Below are 21,664 nucleotides of genomic sequence, written 5' to 3' on the forward strand. Positions count from 1 at the left end.
AGATAACATCAACATAAGCATTTCCTTTGAAAATACAAACAAATATTTCAATTTTAAAAATATTCAAATTGTATTATGATTAAATTAGACTAAAAAAAATTTAATTTATAATCTTCAGCCTCTGGTAAATCAAAGTCCGTAGGTGTTGAAGAGGAGGGGCTCTCTTTAACATCGTCGTAGCTGTCATAAGCGTGCGGCCATCTTTTTATCTGTAAACGGCATGACATTGAGTCGGCAGAGACCACTTGTTGTTGTTTTGTTTCATTCTTTTAATATTCCAATCGTTTGTGTTTTGTGTTAAAGACCATTCCATCTCATTTCAATACCAAACGCGATGAAAGGGTAAGAATTCAGTGTTTCTCTCTATTTTAACTGTCAAGTTTCACACGTAGTCAATAGACCACACGTCAATTCTCTATAATGTTTGCTAGCAATCAACGCTAGCTTTTTGCTTTGTTCAACTTGTAGGCCTTGACATGCTTGCGTAACGTCTTTTTCTCATAAAGATAACGTGGTTATTTATCGTGACCAATGGAGTGAGCTGAGGCTTGCCTACTGTTTACATATTCTTCTTTACCACCACCAAGGTTGCGATAACTATCCTGTGGTTCCCTTTCCATTTTTTGAAGCTCTTGATGTGCTGAGCACCATGACAATCCTTGAACAGGGTTTAGATGTGTGACGGAATCAGTTGTTGAAGGTGATGCTTTTTGTTTTTGCCAGACGTGCTTCCAATCTGGCTGTGCTAGGCAACTTTTTTAGATTACTTTTTCATCTCGATCAATCAATCTCTGATTTTGTCAAAGATTTGTTTGGTTGGCATTTGACGGGGAAGGATGGGTTGATGTTTAATGTATTTCCAAGGTTATGAATATTTGTGAGGTAATGGTCTTTTTAGGGCATGACACATGAATCAATCAATCAATTTGGGAAGGTAACGGGACGCATCATTCTTTGCGCATTCACGTACCGTGGGTACACGCTCCGTACGCTAGACATATTGGTATGGGGAAGGTGAGAGTGTGGGTTCTCTCTAACCTGTAGCCCAGTTGTATAGAAAGGTCATATCTCCCACCGAACCCCAAGCAGTCGCGCAAGTATTGATCCATTCCGGACGTCAGTAACATCATCCCTCCTGGATCTATCTAGATCCCCCCCCCCTCTTCTCTCTTGTGCTCCTCACTCTTATTTTCCATCTCCATGGAGGTTCCATCCCCTGCCCATCAATCTTTCAAAACCAGAAAGAGAAAAGTTTATATCGGAGGCGCCAAAAAACTATTTATTCATGTGCCGCTTCATACCGTGCAACACAACACGTAGTAGTACTAGTTTCCCATGCAAAGAGCAAAGAGAGTTGATCCGCTCCAACACGTTCACTCCATCTCTAGCTCGTTAACTAATTAGTTTTACCCAAGATTAGACGTTCCGCACGAGTCTCACGTGGTGCGGTAGTGTTGCATCCAGCTGTTGATGTATTACACCAACCGCCCCCTTTTGCTGCCCGTTCTCCCACGTTCCACCCACATTCTAAAGCGACACACACAAACATTGCCATCTCGAAATTTCTTTCACTCTTTATTCTTTCTTTTTTTAAAAATAAAACCAATTCCTCAGCCATGAACGTTTCACCGTTTTTGTTGGTAGTTCCCCCGTGATCACAAAACATCTGTTATTATAATGATCAACAAGCTCAAGAAATAAATATGCTTGACAAAAAACAGCAACAGGTTTTTTTTTTTCCTTGTAGATTTTCGTCCAAAACACGTCGACGTGTGCGTTAGGGCGTGGTATTTCCAGTTTGGGTATGTAATTGCGTGTAATTGGGCATTATTGCTGAGTCCCGTTTTTAGATGAGGTAGTCGACAAATTTGAGTTGTTGGTCGCCACGGTTACGTCAACACACATCACTGACGTCTCATTCATAACGCCCTCTTATTTTCGCCTAGGTACAGCACCCCGTTCTACTTTCCCTTGACAACCCAGCATCAGCTTTGACAACGGGAATCAAATCCGTTTAGTCTTTTTTTTGTTAGCAATTTCACCAACGGCGTCTATCGAGTTCTCCGCTTTTATATTCCCTTTTTTCCTGGCGACTTTTTTGTATTTTCGTTCGGCGTCGAGTGTAGACCGTTCCACCCCATAGTTGCGTGATAAGAAAGAGTTGTTGTTGAGACTTCCCTCCGATTTTCTATTGTATACGTGTGTGTGTGTGTGTGTGCCCTGACACACACGACATCTTCGGCAACTTGTTGTGTGTCTCTCCAGAAGCGCCACTGGAACGCCCACTGGGTAGTGCTTTATCTCACGCTTCCCCCCTCGTTCGTTATTCGTTTGGTTGGTCCAAAAAAACTTCTTGATGGCTCCATCGTCCAACACACAAGCGCGCACACACACACACTCATTACACGGTCGGCAGCTTACTAATTAGTCGCTTTTTGCGTTTCTGTATGAAGCTCCATCGATCGACGCTCCTTCAACTGCTGCCGATGACTGTGTCTGCTGTGCACGACTCGTTTGAAGTCGATACAATTTCTTTTCTTTCCTTCCTTATTTATATTTTTTCCCCCGGTTTTGTTTGCCTACGCCTTTGAAGCTCAACTTGTTGTGCGTGTGTGTCTCATTTCGATTTGACTGCCATTGGAGATCGATATCTCCCCGAGCAACGGGCTTGGAAAAGGAAGGAGCTTATTTGCCAGGGATTGAATAGGATTGGATCCGGCAGTCCATTAATCGCAACACACTCGACAGACACGAAACTTGCGATTCCCTCTGTAAGAAAAGCAGGAGCCAAAAGACTGCCGGATGACAAACCTTAGCCTATCGGTCATAGCATCCATTTTCAATGCGATTTAGTTACAACAGTCGTGTACCTTTTGGGGGGTTCGGTTTTTCTTGATTACTTTTACTATACTTGGCCACCAACTGTTTGGAGTTGCATTTCCAATTTAGGAAAGTAGGAATTTTGTTTTCTACTCGGGACCGAATAACATGTCGTCGTTCGTCAACTCTGTGGTTTCTTCCTTATATCCCTTCGGTCAGGTTTTTTAGAATTTGTTGTCGTTAATTAGTGATTTTGGTAAAAAGAAACGTTGAATTAGAAACAGGTTTGTTGTTTATTAACCAGGCGACCTTTTAAGGGGTTGAACAAGACGAAGTAGTCTTCTTCTTTTGACATCCTTTTCAATCTTTGGGTATTTGATGTGATGTTGCGGATCGATAGTAAGGAGCTTTTGTATTCCAAAGGGAAAAAAAGGTTCTTCTTTTTTTCCCCCCTTTTATGTAATGTCGAATATATGCATAGACAAACATGCACGTCGTGCAGAGTATAGGTCTACTTTTGTGTGTGTGTGTACGTGGAACGCCTTCCCGATTTTATTTGCACCGATATTGTGTCTGTGTGTCGTTGTTGTTGGAACGGAGAACCAGTGGGTTTCAATTTCCGTTCGATTTCCGACATAGGAAACTTCCTTCTTGTAAACATATTTATTTTTAGGTAGAAAAAGACTTGATAAAAGCAAGCCAACCGGCCCTGAAAAATAATAACAAAACCAAAAAAATGGCCGAGGTGTTTATATTAAAAGAAAATGGGGGGGAATGTGGTTTATAAAGCGCGCACTTGTTTGAACTTTATCGAAAAAGAAAAAAGGCTGAAAATAATAAACGTTTTGGCGATGGTGAGGGAATTTTGACCAGCGTCTGTTTTCTAAATTTAGAAGAAAAAAAAATAGATCTGGACGCAAAACCCACACAGAACGTACGGTAGTAGTAAAGGCAACATTATTTTGTGTCAAAGAAAAGCATTGTGTGTTGTGTAAACCTCTTGAAATTCGTTGGACTGGAACTAGTTTTTATTAATATTTCTTTTTCTCCCTAATTTTTTTATTTTTATTTTAATGGTTTGGTTTACCCGAGAGTCTCTTTTGTTTTAATTGACCAATCCCGTATAGAATGAAACCTCAACCGCGTATTTGGGTGGGGGGGGGGGGAGCAGCAGCAGCTAGAACTAGAGTCTCAGCACTTCACAGGGTTTGTTGAAAAGTTGTTTGAGCTGTTCTCAGATACTTTTCTGAAAACGTTGGAACGTGATGGTTGCAAGGAAGAGAAAAGAGCGAGCGGTAAACACACCGGAGCAAAAAGCCTTCCACGTATATAAGCCCATTGTGTTGGCGATGAAAGCGCAGAGCAACGTTCTATGCTCTTACTACTAGTAAATGCTACACACCGTTTATTTTTTTTTCTTCTCCCCTTTTCTACTCCCCCCCCCGTGAGCCGTAAATAACTTCTGGGCATCTAGGATTTAATCTCAGCCGTAGTAACAGCATCTCTACTACTACTAGCGCAACTGGGAGGGGTTTTGAGAGAGAAATCCTTTGCTGCTGCTGGTCATTGTTTCACTCTCGTGTGTTTAACAGACAGGCAGACAGACACACCGGACATTAAAACCCATCGATCGATGGGTGAAGACGAGAGAGAGAGAGTCTCTTCATCTCTTGCCGCAGGACTGATTCTCTCATGATGAATTAAAGCCCGTCTTTGTGTCTGTGTGTGTTTGTCCTCGGATCTCAACTCTTCCGCCTCTACCGCGTAGTTTCTCCGACTCGATTCCTCCTCTCCTGGACCATTTTTTGCGAGGGACCCTTTCAGTTGCATCCAATGTCCTGAGATCCTGTTGTTGTTGTTGTTGCTAGGACGATCCTTTTTCCTTCTTCCTGTGCAGGCTCTCCAGAGATTGGTGCTTTTATTTGAGTGTAGCAACATGTGCTTCAGCTTTGTCGTTTCTCTCAAAGGCGTGTGCATATACACAGTTAGTTGGAGGTTGAAAGCCCTAATTCGACATGAATCGAGTTGCATTACACGGAATAGATATTAGAGCTTCTAAGAGGTCCCTTAATGCCCAGGCTTCATCCTTTTATTTCTTCTTTTTACGTAACAGATCGATACACTTTCTTTATATTTTTCTGGCGACGACATATTTTTTCTCCCGTGTTTTTCTCATCTTTTTTTGGTTGGATAGACGCACCACCTGTTGGAATGGCCGATCGTCACTTTGAGTGAGAGGACAAAATAAGGCAATTACTGGTCCTCCTCCTCTTTTTTCACTTGACTTGTCACGTTACCTCCTCTTAGTGGAGGCATTCTCCTCCACTAAACTTTATTAGGTTTCCTTCTAATATTCTCCGTATATAACGGGCGGGGCCGACTTTCGTTTTATTCCCGTGTCGTGTGGTATGGTCGTGTGTGTTTATATTTTTAATAACAAGAGAGATGGTCTTTTTTTTCTTTCTTTCTTTTATTATTTATGTTGTTGCTGTGTGAGTCTAGCATTGATTATGTGTTTCATCCCGGAGAAAATGAAAACTAGTCTGGGTCGCTCCACTTTATTTGCGGGCCCGTTTGGTTGCCCTTTGGGTGGGGCGTGGCAGGACGACATCGTTTTCCCTTTTCTGATGGATCGCTATGCAACTCAATCAAAATTTTTCAATTGGAAAAGCATTACCAAAAAACAATCAAGGGCCCCCGATGTTAAACGAAGGAAGGAATTCGAGAATGAGGGAGCTTTAGTGAGGCCTCTAGAAATAAAGAGAAGATTTGTGTGTTAAGAGGGCCGAATGAGTTCTGTGATTGGACAGGGAATTGACGGAGCGCCTACGAATAGGTTGGTTTCATATAAGGTAATGATTTTAAAAGAAATGCCAAGTAACCAGTTACTTTTGAATGAAAAATCTGGTGAAATCAAGAAAGTGTAGAAACATGCGTCGCAATGTCACTCAGCGACATCTGAATGCTGCCGGATAGGCGTGAAAATAGAGAAAAAGTTGTTTATTGTTGTCGCGGCCATTTGTGAAAAGAAAACCCGCGGTTCGAGTTCGGATCGCTCCTCCCCCTTATCCCCCCAGTGTGTGCCCCCCTACGGGATGAAAGGTATAAAGGTGGGCGGAGTCTAGAAGAATACACGACGCGCGCGCTTTATATTTCTCTTCCCCCCCCCCTCCTTTTCCTTTAGGCTAAGAAGCAGACGAGGGAAGAAAAGCGCCATCAACCGGCGTGGAGAGTTGGGTCTTTTTTATTTTCCCCATCTCTTTTGCTGCTGCTGTGCTGTCTCCTCTCTTTTCTCTGCTTCTTTCCTTAAACACAAGATACACAAGCATCACTACTGTTGCTGCTGCTCTCTGGTATATTATTTTTTCAAATAGAATATTTTCCATTTTCTTGTGTGTGTCTGTTGAAGAAGAAGAAAAAGAGGCCAAAAGAGGGGGCCTTGTGGTAGTGCACAGACAGCGCGCGAGTCGTTGGTACTAGTCGACAGAACCACCAGTTCAATTATTTCTCTTGTTGCCCACTCGCACTTTACTTTTTAAACTCTCTCACACACACATTTCTTTCTCTCTCTCTCGTGTTTCGCCTAAATTTCTAGGTGAGTGATGCGTGTGTGTATTGTTTTACAAGTGTGAAACACACCACAAGTTGAAAACGTTGGTCGTCGTGTGTGTATGTGCGAGTGAGTGTAAAAACAGACAAGAATACCTGTTTGTGGCGTCAAAAAACTGGAAACAATTCTACTCTTATCTCGGTGAAAAATCTAAAGTGCAATAAAGAGTATATAGGGGGAGAAAGAAGAGTGACGTTGATCCGTCGTTGTCCAATTTTTTGGTGGGTTACTTTGAATAATTTTTCTCTATTTATGGTTTAAGATGTTTGTTTTTCCGGTTTTCTGACCGACCTGATAGCTCGATTTGATTTTCTATTCTGGGAATTTGAGATGAGATTTGAGATTTTGATGCTGTCACATTTCGAATATCCGCGTGTTTGATGGCGTGGCGTCAGTCGGTCTCGAAAAACATGGCGTCTCGTCAAACTGTTGAATGTTTCTTGACCCATCACAAACCTGAGCCAGTTTTGTGTCTTGTATTTTAATTTTGTTTTATTCTGTGCATCTAATTATTTTCACCCAGCTAGTTGACCCTCTAATCGCCATTTTTCTTTTTTTCTATTTCAGTATTTGAAGTGACGGGGCTCGTTTGACATCATTCGACAGTTGAAATATTCTTCGCTTTGTCGTCGATATACGCCGCTGTTTTAGGCGTGTGTGACGCCCCATTTTCTTCATTATTTTTTTTTGTATCGTCGGTCGATCGTCTTCGTCAATCGCCAGTTTCGAGACAAGTTTGGAAGTCGAAAATTCCGAAACACAACAAGAGGAAGGAAAAGTCACCCTTCAATAAAACTGCAAGTTTCTTCTTCTCATCGTAGCATGAAGAGACCCGCCTCCGAAGTTCTTTACGCCTACACCTTGTTGCAGCAGCCTCTCGCCATCATGGACGTCATGCAGGTATGTAACCTTCGTCTTCTTTTTCCATCTCTTAGCCGAAGAGAGCTATTGTTGTGGTTTATGATTTTTCAAGGTAAAAAGGTGGTTTCGGAGGGGATTTGGGTCTTTGCAGGGTTGGTCGGATGCGTTTGGAGGTCGAGTTAAATTCGAAGGGGTGGTTGTTTGGGAAACAAAGACATCCTTTGTGTGTGTGTTTCCTCTGTGTGTGCGTAGAATTCTCGCCGTACGCTAGTGGCACCGAGTGCTGACACCTGGCGGCCAGGTGAAACCAACAAACACGAGTTGCATCCCTCCACCCGTGTTTTTCTCATGAGAAATTTCTAAATTTGTACCAGGCGTTCTGTGTTTTATATCGACGGCTTGTTGTTTGAACTTTTGAGGTATTTGTTGCCCTATCCAATGGGCGGAGGAAAGCCAAGACCTTTTTTCTTTCCATCTTGTGTTTAATCGACGAACCCCCCATGGAACAAACTCAGAGTGCCAGACCGTGTCTGTTTATTTCCGAAATAGCTTCAAGGCCTCTTCTTCTCTTTCTGTCTACCCCTCGAGAGATGCAGTGAGATTTTACTTCTTCTTTTCCCCCAGCGAGTTTCTCTTTACTTTGGTGTAAATAATCCCTCCCCAACGTTCGTGTTGAATCAAACAAAAACATCCGCAAGTCACGCCGCAGCATTCCTCCGTCTTATAAGAAGAAGGGGGGGGGGACCGGCGTATGTCCCCCAAGACAATTGTCACGATTAAAAAAAAATTTGAAGAAAAAAGTAAACCTTGAAAATCATAAAAATTAACCGTGTCCTTAAAGGTAGACCACTTTTTACTCCCCAGTGTGTCCTGGTTTTCGATTAATGGGGGAGGCGAAGAGAAAAAATCCCATTGTGTCTGTGTAGGAGTTTAATTTTTGGGGGAAAGGTGAATGCCTTGAAGGACGACCCAAGGTGAATCCCATCGTTCGTGCGGAACAACCGCACATACATATGCTTGTGAAGTCGGCCCATTCTGTTTTTTTTTTTAGTTTTTATTGTTTGAAACATTTTTCCTCATTTCCATCCCGACTTAAATCGAAATCCCATCGGACCGGCACATTTCCTACGCTCGGAATAACCGTAATATTTGATAAGTAGGAATGTTTTATTAAAATGAAGCCCCGGGAATGTGGGGGTTGGAAAGAGGTTGGACATGTTTTTATCATTGGAAAGCACTTTCCATTCTGTTCATAATTGATTGGCATGGCAGCCAACTTTTGCAGGAGAAACTTTCAACTCTGTTGTTGCTCTATTATTGATTCGCTCTCACTTAGTATATAGCACTACAGGAGCGACGGCCGGAGTAAATAGTTGTACAGTACTACTCAGTAGAACTGGAAATAGATATCGCGCCCCTATGTCTTGTGCGGATGTAATTGAATCAAGCTAGCGTACCTGATGGTTGGTAACATAACTACCACTACGCATGGCTTCCATTCTTCTACTTGTGTATTTTTTTTTTGCCAACAATTAACCAGAGTGTGTCTGTCTGTTATCTCTTTGTATATTTTTCATTTTGAGACGGGGCGGCGTTCTCTTAGCTTAATGAAAGTTGGCACTTGGATGAAGTCCACGCCTCTCGGATTATGCTACTACAGCTGAGTAGAGATCTCGTTATTACTTCCAAGTCAATTTCGTGTCTCCCCGCACAAGCCTCCCTTTTTCGTACCTTTAACGCCGTTAGCCAAAAAAATTCTAGGACCCTTTAAATGTATTATTCTTGTTTAAAAAAAAAATAAGCAACACGGAAAGGAAAAGGAATTTCCCATCGGCAACGAAACTGCGGCAGATGTTTTTCCTTTTTTTTGATGGGGGATTTGACCGGCTCTCCTCCTATCGGGTTCTTACCCACCTCTACCAGCTGTTATGCAAATTGTTGGTTGAGTTCAACAATGATTCTTTCCGAGAATAGTGTGGGGTATCCAACAGTTGGCTGCGCAGGTCTAGGAGTGCAGTGAGTGGAAGGTACATATTTTAATATTTTCTTCTGTTCGAAGGCCGTGGTGGTACTACTCATTAGCCTGTTCGAACGTGTATTACAATAGTCCGCAATTGTTAAAAGACATCCAGACGGGAAAAGGTTTGGCCGCCTGCACCTGCGGTTCTCATGGTTCACTTCAAGGGCACAAAACTAGTGCCATCTCACGGATCATTTTGTGGCCGAAATAGAGAAAAAAGTTTTCTTTTTTGTCGTGCCTAATCGACCGGATCTCTTGTCGCGCGGCTTACAAACCCGATCCATCGTGTTTCCTTCTTTTTTTTTTTATCTCCCGGGCTGATTTTATTTTTTTTTCGTTCTTTTAACCCAAACGACAGAGAGAAAGAAGGAATCTGATTGGTCGCCTGACACTTGTTTATTATTAGTGTAGGTTCCTGATGGTCCCTGCTTGTGTAGCTGGTGCTCTCTTCATTTGATATTGATTACAGTAAAAAGGGGGGGAAAGAGCGAACGAGAGCGGATGGGGCTGGCCCTGTGTGTGCGTGTTGTCAACCTTGATAAATGGAACAACTTGTTAATGGTTTCCCAGAGTTTGGCATTGAAAGATAATGAAGATTGTCTGCTTCCCATCGCTACGGCACTTAAGACATAAAAACCGCATTTTCCCGCAAAATAAAACCTTGATTTCCAAATCCACTGTTGTATTCTTTCCTTTGGAACATTGCAACACCCGTTGCAGAGTCTGATTTTGGTTAAAATTTGGTCTCACCAACTGAAAACGGAACGAGTGAGAATTTGATATTTGCCGAAAAGTTCTGACATGTGTTGCTTTGGGCGCTACTAGACGGGGTAGAAGTTGGTGTTGCCAGGGACATCTAGCGGTCTGATGTTGAACTAATGCGCTTCCAACCTGGCGGAGGGGGAGGTGTGTTAGAAATGGCCGGGCCTTCTTTTCTTTTTGTGTCTTTGCCGGTGTAGTAGAGTCTAAGAGTCTGAGCGAAGCAGTTGCGCTCAGTCAGTCTGTTGAGTCTGGTCGTGGCCGTACGCTCGTCCGCCCTTTTTTTCCCTTTCAATCTCTCTCTCTCTTTTCTCTGTCCTCTCTCTCTTCCTATCTGTATTTTTTCTCTTCATTTTTTTTGATTCATTTTTCCTTTCAATCTCTCAAACTCCCCCCACTCTTGTTTTCTCTTACGTATTCCCCCCTTTTTTTTCCCTCGAACAACACAACAGAAAACATTTAGTGTCTTGAAACAAATTTGCGTGTTACGTGCATCCTCCGCCGTGTTTCTCTTTCACCCCATTGGCTGTTGATAGCCACCGTACTATATATACATACACTAGTAGTAACCGGCGAAAAAACTTTACACACAGCCCCAAAAGTTATTTTTCCCTGTGCGCTTCAGTGTTGAAAAAAAATCGTCCAAAGAATCTTTTGATTTGTGAGCGCCACATACAAGTTGTTGTTTTTGTTTTCTTCTACTCAACTTTTTACTCAACATCAATGCAAATTTCTACGATGGTAAGAGCCGACAAACAAAGAATTTTTGTGGATTTTTTAATTGGCTTGTGTGCGTGTTTGTGTGTGTGGGGTTGGTATTGTGCGTTATCTGAGTAGCCTATAAGAGATTCTCTTATCTGTTTGTGTTCAAGTCCATATGGTGAGCCTGTATGCCCTAGCTGATGAAAACTAAACTTGGAAGTTTCACAGAGACAAAGGCAAAGTAAAGCAGAGCCCGGGCTTGGCTCAAATGGGTTTTCTACCGAAACTCAAGACCGGCTAGTAGTAGTATAAGGCTTCCTCCTTGTTCTTTTTAACACATTCCCCAGCCATCAGCCCCCAACCGGTTGAATGGCACACAAGTCTGTGTATAGTATGTGTACACCGAAGGAGAGAGAGAGAGATACCCCTGCGGGTTTTTCATGAAGAGTAGGGATGGTAAGGGGGGTCTTTGCACTCGGGAAACCTGTGGAGGGAGTGAGGAGGAAAAAGCGGAATGGATGCGAGGGGGGGGGGGGGAATAGGAGAGTCAGACAGCCACATCCAAAAGCCAACCCAAAAAGCTTGGCGGTTTGAAGTTCTCTCTTCTTATATTTCCCTTTCGGTATCCCAAGAATGTTGTTTGTGCCCCAGAGAGAGAGGAGAGAAGGGGGAGCAGCCACCATATTCATATACTCACTACACCGGAGACCGAGAGAAAAAAAGTTTTGTGCCAATCCATCATATGCACAGGGAATTGTGTATTATGGGTTGCCATTGGCTTAGCAACTGGTTCTCATTTTTCTCGAGAATTTTGAAACAACTCCCCCCACAATTTCTACATTTTATTTTATTTTTTTGAAGGGAAAAGAAACCCACATCCGGTAGTGTGGTGGTGATACGCCGGTCGATCTGAAAATGCATTGTGTAGTAGTGTAATGGTGGCGGTGGGCTGGTGTAAAAAGTTTGCCTGGTTTGTGCGGGTGTCGCGCGGGCAAAGGGACGACGACTCGAAAACCAGACGGTTGTGAAAGAAGATAACCAACCGACCACTGCGCCGAGAAAGTTGTTTTTATATATATATATACGTATTTCTTCTTCTGCCCTTCTGGCATCATCGTCTTCCTTTTTACTTGCCATGTCCTTCTGGCGTGTCTGCGCGCTTTAGCTGCCACCGCAGCGAAGCAGATGCTATTTTTAAAAATGGCCAAGGAATTCTTTTTTACTATTTTCCTACTAGAGAGAGAACGAGGGGGAAAAAAAGGAGGAGCAAGGAAGGAGAGAAACCGGCAAACTGGATTGCAATTCCGTTTCTATCCGCCCCATTGTCCCACACTCGCACACAACATATTCAAGTCTGGGGAAGTAAAAGGGGAAGTTTCCTTTTTTCTTTTGCTTATTTAGATTGATAATGTATTTAAAATGAAAGGGAACGGGGCCCCTTCTTTGCAAGGCTGATCCGCGGAAGAGGTTCTCTCTCTACATCTAGAAACTCTCAGTCAGAGACAGTTGATGGATGAATGAATGAGGAAAACAAAACAAGATGTCTGTGTGTGTGCGCGAAAAGGGGATGATCCGGCAAAAAAAGAAAAGAATGGCACACAACACACACAGACAACGAACGAGATTCTCAGCCCAAATGACATTCCCCCTGTTCAGTCTCTCTCTCTCTCCTTTTATTCCGACAATCTTTATCCGTCCATCCATCCATTCCCAGGCTGTGTAGTGGGAGACACGAACCGGATGTTTCGGCGCAACATTTTCATGAGCCGTTGAGCTAAAGGAGCAAGTGAAGTGAAATATATTGTCAGGATTCGTTGGTTGGTTAGTCGCCTGTCGCAACAGGAAACGAGCGATGACGACATATGCACACGACCACCGCCGCTGCTGCTCCTGCTGCTGCTGAACCAAGCCCCTCGTCTAATAGTGGTAGGAAGAACATTCCATTCCCACCCAGGGCAGCCATGTAATAATCATGATGATGATGATGAGTTGTTGGTGCTAGTTGTTTTAAATCATGTATTCTGGCTGTTCGCCTTGTTGGAACAGGCTTCTTACATGTTTGACGTCATGACTCTATGTGGACTGGACTCGTATTTCCTTCCCGTCTCTTCTCTTTTTTCCTCTCGTACACACACAGACAGAGGCGGCCCTCATTTCTCTCTACATCGTCTCTTTTTTGTTGCTGCGAGCAGTGGGTTTGGTTGGTTGATTTTTTGTTCTTTTTTTTGTTTAAATAAAAAGGAAAAAAGCCCATCTCCGGTTTGGCACCATCCGACCATACATACACACTGCGGCACGTACCAAATAGAGTCATCGATCCTACCGACTCCTCCCTATTCGTCTCTTCTTCCTCCTTCTTTTCCTTCTTTTTCATTGCAACAACTTTTGCGCTCGAGCTGTGGGCTTCGGGATCCAATTCTACTTTTTCCCTCCCGTTTGCCCATCCGTTTTTCTCTTTTTTTGGCGGATTGTTGAACCGCGGCTTTTGGTCCTCGTTGGGTTGGGCTCGGGACGGTTGCCAGGTCACGTGGAGAGAGTATGTCTGCCTTGTCTGTCTTCGTGCTTGGACTGCTGAATAGTTTTTGTTTTTTCCCCTATCCACACGTACACGATGAGAGAGTCGAGTCTTTTTTAAAGAAAAAAAATGAATTTTTCGTTATTTTATTTTTTCTCTTCTCGTTTCCTTCTTTCCTTTTTTGGGAGAGCGTTATATTATTGTCCGGTCAGACATGAATCGAGTCAAGACGGATAACATGCACACTCCCACTAACCGAGTATATCTTGCGGACCGGATATCCTTTCTCCCCTCCTCTTTAATGGACTCTGGTGGCTCGAATGAAGAAGAAAAAACGACAAGGAACTTGTGATTTGTGTAAATGATTGATCCTGTCAGATGCCTTCAAGGGGTTTTCGAAGATGACGCACGATATTTCGCTTGATGTTTGGTTTTTCTTGTAAAAACAGAAGAAGAAAAAATTTGAATGTTCTTCACCTTCAAGGTCTTTTTGTGGCTGTGTGGGAGGAATCGGGAGATTATTTATTTTTTTCTTTCTGGTTTGTGGCGGGTCTTTACCTTGACTTGTTGTTCTCGCTTACCTGTTGCGGTCTGTGTGAATGGGTTTTTCTGTGAGGGGGGAGGAGAGGAGATTTGATGATGGCGTGTGATGCGTCTTTTCGTGCCGCGTCGTTTATTTGGTGCGTTCACCCTCCCCGTTCTCATGGAACACGAAAAAAGTCGTGATCGTGAGAAACGAGAACCGTGTCAGTTCGTCAGGTGTCTTTTTTTTTTCGAGAACAATTTTTTCTGTGAAGAATTTCATTGCATTAAAATTAATTTTTGACTTTTTGTTTCTTTTTTTTACAGCGTGGTTCTGAGGAACTGGCCATGAGCAACGGCGCTGTACTCAGCCCCCAATCCAATCACGCCGATAACAACAACGACGCCAAGAAGGTAAAAAAGACGACTGAATGACACAATGAAATAACCAACAAGTTTTATTACATGGAATTTCACTAGTAAAAAAGAAAAGAAAAGAAAGAATGAAAGAACTTAGAAAGAAAACCCCATTCCCTTACTTCTTTTTTGTTTTTAACGAGTTTCTTCCCGGATGCCCGATCCTTCTTTCTTTTTTTCCCAAAGGAAAAGAGAAAGAAAAATCGTGATTGATCTCAGCGCTCGAGGCACTTGTGTAAGAAGTCTAAGGGAGATTATTCAGGGGTGGTAAAGTGGTCGAGTTGGTTTGGTTTTTATTATTTCCCCTGTGCACCAGGAAATGAGATGATTGTATTCCGTGTGGAACCGACTGTAAATTAATTGTTACCCACGACTTGGGTGTTTTTTTTTTCTTTTCTTTTTCGTGTGTCGTGATGCGATGACAGGTCAAACTGGAGCCGAGAAGTCCAGCCAAACCGTCTAGGGTCGTCCATATCCGCAACATCCCCAACGACGTGACGGAGGCTGAAATCGTCCACCTGGGCATTCCGTTTGGACGCGTCACCAACGTTCTCGTCCTCAAGGGCAAAAATCAGGTGCGTGGCGTGCGTGATGTTTTTTCCTTCTCCTTTTTCGAGATGTCGAGGTCGTCTGCTGACGGACCACCCGCCGTGGGATCATCATCATTACATCCATGCGCCTCTTTTCTTTCTTTGTTTTGTTTTTAAAGTTCAACCTTTATTTTATTCTAAACCCTTTGTGAATTTATTTTGCAGGCGTTTTTGGAGATGGCGGATGAAGGTGCTGCAATTTCGATGGTCAATTACTTTAGCAGCGGAACGTCGGCTCAGCTGCGTGGCCGCAACGTCTTTGTCCAGTACTCTAACCATGTCGCCCTCAAGACGGACCAGTCCCACTCTAACGCTGTACGTTTCATTAATCTTTTTCCGAGTTTAGTGTGTCAATTGACATTTCGTTTGTTTTATTACAACAGAGTGCTGCTGCTCAAGCTGCTCTCCAAGCCGCTCAAGCCCTTGCCGGCCAGACGGAGACTCAAGGCGGACCCAACACCGTCCTCCGCGTCATCGTCGAGCATATGGTTTACCCCGTCACCCTAGATGTTCTCTTTCAGGTACAGTGAAGAAATCTGCCCTTTTCGGGATTGAATTCATTAATTCCATTTTCTCTTTTTTGTTTTAAATTGGAACAGATCTTTTCCAAAGTCGGACGGGTGCTGAAGATCGTCACTTTCACCAAGAACAGTACGTATCCTAGATTCATTTGTTTCATTTGACGTCCATTGTTGTTTGGCGCAGCCGCTTCAATGCCAACATAGAACGGCGGAGCTGACGAGATTAAATTCAGTAGCGGAAAATGAAATTTTTAATGAAAATCAGGTTTTTGTTAGAGCCCAGACGGAAAACTAGTCTGCAAAGAGTCGCCGTTTGGCAACGGGGAGGGGGGTGGTCCTTGCTCGTTTCTGGTTTTTGTGTTTATTCAATTAAGTTTTTCTTTCTTGAGGAGGGATGGCGGGATTGTTTACGTGATTCGTCTCTTGTTTGCTTGTGGCATTTCTTTTTCCTTCTTCTTTTTTCTGCGGACGACTCTGCTCGTTTGTTTACACAGGCGCAAAGAGAAAGGGAGCCATAGAGAAAGAGGGGCCGGGGTTTTTGGGACGTGGTTTATTTACGCGACGGCACAGATGCTCTCTCCCCTCGGCTTTTGCTTCTGGTTGTGTTCAACTGGTGGGGGGGAAAGTGTTCCAGATGTCCGATGGACGAGATGCCAAAACAAAACGGCCGGAACCTCTCCTTTCCTCCTTTGCTGCCCCGTCTCTGCATCTCGTCTTTTCTCGTCCTGTCGGGTTGGGTTCGCAGAGGGACGGATGACGGCGTGACTCATTGCCCTCTCTGGGCTAAATTTAGCTCATCACCGGCTTGTCCGTTGTTATTTTGAAGGGAGAGAGAGAATTCTTTTTCAAAAACAATTGTCTTGTGTGTTTTGCAGATACATTCCAGGCCCTGATCCAATATCCGGATGTTGTCACTGCACAGGCGGCTAAACTGGTAAGTAAACTGTTTTTCAAAAAACAATTTCGTTTCGGAACGCGGTAACGTCATTTCGAATTACTTTCTCTCTCTTTGTAGACGCTGGACGGACAGAATATTTACAACTCTTGCTGCACGTTGCGCATCGAATACTCTAAATTGAGCAGCCTCAACGTCAAGTACAACAACGACAAGAGCCGCGATTACACTAACCCCACGCTGCCAACTGGCGACCACAATTTGGACGCTTTCGCCATGACTGGTAAACTATTCAATAATGATAATAACCAAATTAGACAAAACGACTATGTATCGTTTCTTTTACCAACAAAAAAAAAGAGCTCCACCTACTCCTTTGCAAATTTCCGTCCAATTTTCTTCTTTTCAAACTGTCTCTTTAATAATTTTTTGTTTTAGAAGTTGTTCAAAGTCTTTTTCCTATTTTTTTCCGTCGTTCATTCCACTTTGGATTTGGTTATCATTTTGAACAGCGTCATTTTACCACCACACCCACGCTTTTATTATTATTATTATTTTTTGACAAATGTCAAACAACTTTTCACAATCTTGGGGGCTTTTTCATTAATGAAATAATAATAATATTAACGTCCAACTAAAATATATATACATATATCCAAACAAACAATATCGAAGCGCACTATGTCGTCGGAATTTGATGATTTCGGGGAGTCCTTTTAATTCTGTTGGTAACAACATTAATATTAAATGGCAACGCACTCCTGCGCTTACCTTATTTTTGTCGTTACGGGTGTGAGTGATTTCATTTTTGGTTCTTGTTTAATGGAGGGATTTGTTGGTTTTTAAATATTTTCAGTTTTTGTGGGGAATGGGTGGATTTTGTTTTTCCGGATTTGGTTTCCTGAAATTTCATTTTGGTATAATTTCCTTGTGTTAGTTTTTTGGTAGTAGATAGTATGTACTTGTATTTGCTGTGGTCTTGCTACCCAGCCCACATGGTTGTATGTGGAATTTTACTTAGATTATGAATGTGCGTGGTCGCTGTTAGGTGGCGCCGGAGTGCTGGCCTCCCCTTTCCAAGCCATGCATGGCCTCGCATCGCCCTTAACCGCAGCTTACGGCTCTGCATCGGTCGGAGGTAGGCATCCAAATAAAAAAACACACACCTCCTTCCCCCATGAATCAACATATCAAATGAACTTTAAAGTCAATTGGGTTTTGTTTTGTTTTTTTGCTTTTCCTCTTTACATTAATCAGCCGATAATATTGTTCTGATAGCAAATGGTGCTATTTGCCTTCACTGTCATTTCTGTTTCGCTTTTCCAGTCATTTAATTTTTGTTTTAACGTGTAACAATCAAATCTTCAATTTTCTGTTTGGTTTGGGGATCAACCAGCTTATTTGCTCAACTTCTTACCTTTTCTCTCTTGCTTTGTCGATCGTAATCAATCTTAACTCGTGATTCGTCAACTTTTTTATTTGAATTTTTAAACTTTGAAATTGTTACCCTTACTCCTTCTCCGAGTGAATCGATTACTGAGCTGGAAAATTAATCGCTTTTTTTTATTTCATCTTTTTTTCTTGTTTGGCAGGTGGCGGAGGTGATTTCATCTTACCAAGTACGTACATATTGTCCATCGATAAAAGTTGTAGTTAATTAATCTGAATATTGTTTTTTCGAAGGTGGTTTCAGTTTGCCTGGAGGTTCGGCTTCGGCCGCTTTGGGTCCAGCAGCTCTTCGTCTTTCGGGCCAGCAATGTTCGTCTGGAGCCGTCCTGCTCGTCTCGAATCTCAACGAGGAGGTATAATTCTTTGATATGATTTCGTTAGACCTTAATGTTGACATCCCCTTTACTTCCGAGTTTGTTCTCCGTCGAAATTTTCCAAATCATTTTTCAGTTTTTTTTAAATTTAATTTTTTAAATTTTCCGTTTCATTCTACTAACTTTTTGTCGACCGTCTTTTCCCACTTCAAATCCCTTTTTGTTTATTTTCTATGGAACGGAATTGAAATCCGACTTTAATGGTGGGCTGGCCATTGACAAATATTTTTAACTTTTCTATTCAACTTCCCAAAACTTTTTTTCCATCTTGGAAAAAAATTAAAAAAATAGTATTTGTTTTTGTTTTTTACTTTTTCCCATTTATTTATTTTGTGCTTTTTTTATTTTTTTCTCTGCTCTTTGTGGTATATTCGTACACTGTACACACACAAAAACACAATTCTACTCTTCACACTACCTCCTCTTGCGCTGGTCCTCCGCTCTGATGCTGTTGCTGCCGCTGTTGCTGTCTTCCGTGTCCCGCCTGTTGCCGCTGATCACGTCAAATTCAATTTATTTTTATTCGTTTACCCTTCTGTTTTAACCCTTATTTAAAAAAAAAAATCTGGTTCCCTTTTGCCACTTTTTATTATTATTATTATTTTTTCATCCACTAATCACTACACACCACCCACTACTTGGTCAACGCCATTCTTATTTATTATTTTTTAAATTATTCTTTCCCTTCTATTGGAAAAACAAACAATTGAATTCCACAAACCCTCTTCAAATTCATATATAATCCCGTCAATATTCTCCAACACTCGCAGATGGTCACGCCTGATGCTCTCTTCACTCTCTTCGGTATGTCTACCAGTTTCTTATTCATATTTTTTTTATTTTTCTATTTGACAAATCTCATTTTCAATTTCTCTTTTTATGTTTTGTGTTTGTCGTTGAATCTCTTTTCTCTCTCGCGTTCGCACCGTCACTATTTTTTATTTTATTTATTCATTTAATATCAATTTTCAACCTATGGATAAGAAGTTGAGTGCGCCAGGTGAAGACGATAGATGACGACGATGTTTTTGTATTATTTTAAGATCGTCTGGTTCTAATTTCTCTTTTTCAATATTTTTTTCTTTTTCTAACGACAGGTGTTTACGGTGATGTCCACCGGGTGAAGATCCTGTTCAACAAAAAGGATACGGCCCTTATTCAAATGGCCGAACCGCATCAAGCCCAACTTGGTGATTTTAAAATTATAGTCTCTGATGTCACGAGACATTGAATAACTTTTTTTTGTTCCTTTCCCTTTTCCTTTCACAGCGATGACTCACCTGGACAAGTTGAAACTTTACGGCAAACAGTTGCGAGCTATGCCGTCTAAGCACCAGGGCGTCCAGATGCCCAAAGAAGGACAACCGGATGCCGGTCTGACCAAGGACTTTATCAACTCGGCTCTTCATCGCTTCAAGAAGCCCGGCAGCAAGAATTATCAGAATATCTACCCCCCTTCATCTACTCTCCATCTGTCGAATATTCCGTAAGTCAAGTTTCGCTTTTTTCGGATAATTCATTCTTGCTTTTTATCCTGGCAGTTCGGTTATTCATTTTATCTTTTGATTTATAGGCCGAATGTCACTGAGGAGGAGATTAAAAATGCCTTCACCGCGGCTAACTTTGCCCCACAGGCCTTTAAATTCTTCCCGTAAGTTTTAATCCCCATAGGATTGATGAAACAAATCATTTTTATTCTAACGTTTTCCAATTGTTTGCGAGTAGTAAGGACCGGAAGATGGCGTTGATTCAACTTGGTAGCGTCGAAGAAGCCGTTGCTGCTCTTATTGTAAGTCCTCGATTTTGATTACCTACCACAAATTCACCATAGCTCACACGACATTTGATTTGTTTTAATTAGAAAATGCACAACTATCAGCTCAGCGACTCGAGCCACTTGCGAGTCTCCTTCTCCAAGTCGACCATTTAAACAAAACATTTAAAAAATCAACCAACATCAACAAAAGCACACGTACACAAAAATGTCCCGAGAAATCGAACAAACAAAAAAAAAACACGCGCATCTGGATTCAAATAAGATCCCTTCGATATAATAATTATTTTTTTTTATCGTGTGTGTGTGTGTGTGTCGTTGAGAGAGAAAGTGTTCAAAAATGCGCCCTGCCGGAAGTCTCTGAAGCGCGTTGCACAAGTCCCCCCCAACCTGTCTCTTCCTTTATATTTAGAACCAACAAAATATTGAAAAACATTTCTACCATTAGATTTAGTCCTTCCTTTTTTTTCCTCCTTCTTAAAAGGGGGAAAAGTTCGTACATAAAAGATACGATTTGCTGCTTTGAGGCTGAGCCTCAATCGCACAAAAGACTACGATGACAACAAGAAAACTACCACAACCACCACTTCTTCTATCGCCGCTCTTTCTCCTTTCTTCCTCCCGTCTCTTTTTTTAGTGGTTTGATTTTGTTTTGGTTCCATTTCGATGTCACGCCACAATCGCCTCTCGTGTCCACTCGTGTGCACCCCGTACACCTTTTTGTGTGTCTGAGTGTGTGTGTGTGTGTTAATTGGGGGCTCAAGGAGGAGAAACTTTTTTTTTGTCATTTAATTGTGTGGAATTCTCCCCCGAAAATGTTTTTTTTTTCTTCACTTCCGACATACTCGACAAGTAAAAACGAACAAATCACAACAACAAAACTGTGGACAACCCTTTACACACACATCCCCTTACCACTACACCTGACTACCCCCTACCCTCTCCCCTATTATTTTCGCTTACGTTGGTATAATATTGGCTGTGCGAGAGCAGATAGACACATCTGATTTAGAATTTAGAATATTGTCGCCCCCCCCCCCCCCCCAGCCCCAGAAAATGTGTTTTGTGTGTCGGTACGAAAGGCAGACCTCTCAACTACACTCCTATACCCACCATATACTACCCCGTCCCTACTACTACACACATGAAAGAAAAACATATGAATTTGAAGAAACATTAAAAAAAAAAGAAAATCAGAAAAAAATAAGGGAATTTAAGATCTATTTTTGCAAGTGACTTTGTACATCTCTCCTTTCTCTCTTAGTGCGCCTCTTGTTTTGTTTGATTTTTATGGAGGTTACAGAAAAGAAACATATTTTTTGCCCCACATTTAAATCACCAGGCGGAAGAAGAGGTTTAATTCATTGGGCGGGGTGATTCTAGGTATCTTTTTGTTTAACACACACGAGTGGGGGAGGGAATTTAATTATCGATTTGTTTCGCAACATCATATCGTTTGGAAAGTGTGTGCGTGTGTGTGGCTTCATTTTTTTTTTCACTCTCATTCTCACTCTTCCAGACTTTTTCTTTTGTATTTTCTGGATCGACCTTTGGAAAAGCACATCTGCAATTTTCTCGTCTCTATCTACTCTTTCTCTCTCTCTCTCTCTCTACTCTTTGTCTCCAACTTATTTTCCCACCCTCTTTCTATATCAAACATTTCCCTCACTTTTGCTTGCGAATTAGCTTAATATGTGTTGGGGGTTGTCTTGTATGTGTTCTGATTTTTTTTTCTATCTATTACATCTTCTTCTTCTCGCTATCTTCTTCTCTTGATTTATTTTTTTATTTAATTTTAACTTTTGATTTTATTTTTCAGGGAGGGCTTGATTTTT

The 21,664-nt window shown here is 42.0% G+C and overlaps 1 protein-coding gene across 1 annotated transcript; it reads left to right on the forward strand.

Moving 5' to 3' along the window:
- Positions 1-182: 182 nt before the first annotated feature.
- LOC124312098 (polypyrimidine tract-binding protein 3-like) lies at positions 183-21,591 on the forward strand. Its single transcript, XM_046776567.1, has 18 exons — positions 183-342; positions 6,998-7,330; positions 14,137-14,223; positions 14,652-14,801; positions 14,982-15,131; positions 15,200-15,337; positions 15,416-15,467; positions 16,213-16,271; positions 16,353-16,515; positions 17,254-17,370; positions 17,825-17,851; positions 17,916-18,034; positions 18,826-18,859; positions 19,153-19,245; positions 19,325-19,541; positions 19,629-19,706; positions 19,781-19,844; positions 19,917-21,591. The coding sequence occupies exons 2-18, from the start codon at positions 7,253-7,255 to the stop codon at positions 19,983-19,985; spliced, it is 1,695 nt and encodes a 564-aa protein (XP_046632523.1). The 5' UTR covers positions 183-342; positions 6,998-7,252; the 3' UTR covers positions 19,986-21,591.
- Positions 21,592-21,664: the final 73 nt, after the last annotated feature.

The sequence above is a fragment of the Daphnia pulicaria genome, chromosome 8 (genome assembly GCF_021234035.1).
Source record: "Daphnia pulicaria isolate SC F1-1A chromosome 8, SC_F0-13Bv2, whole genome shotgun sequence".
Taxonomy (NCBI): domain Eukaryota; kingdom Metazoa; phylum Arthropoda; class Branchiopoda; order Diplostraca; family Daphniidae; genus Daphnia; species Daphnia pulicaria.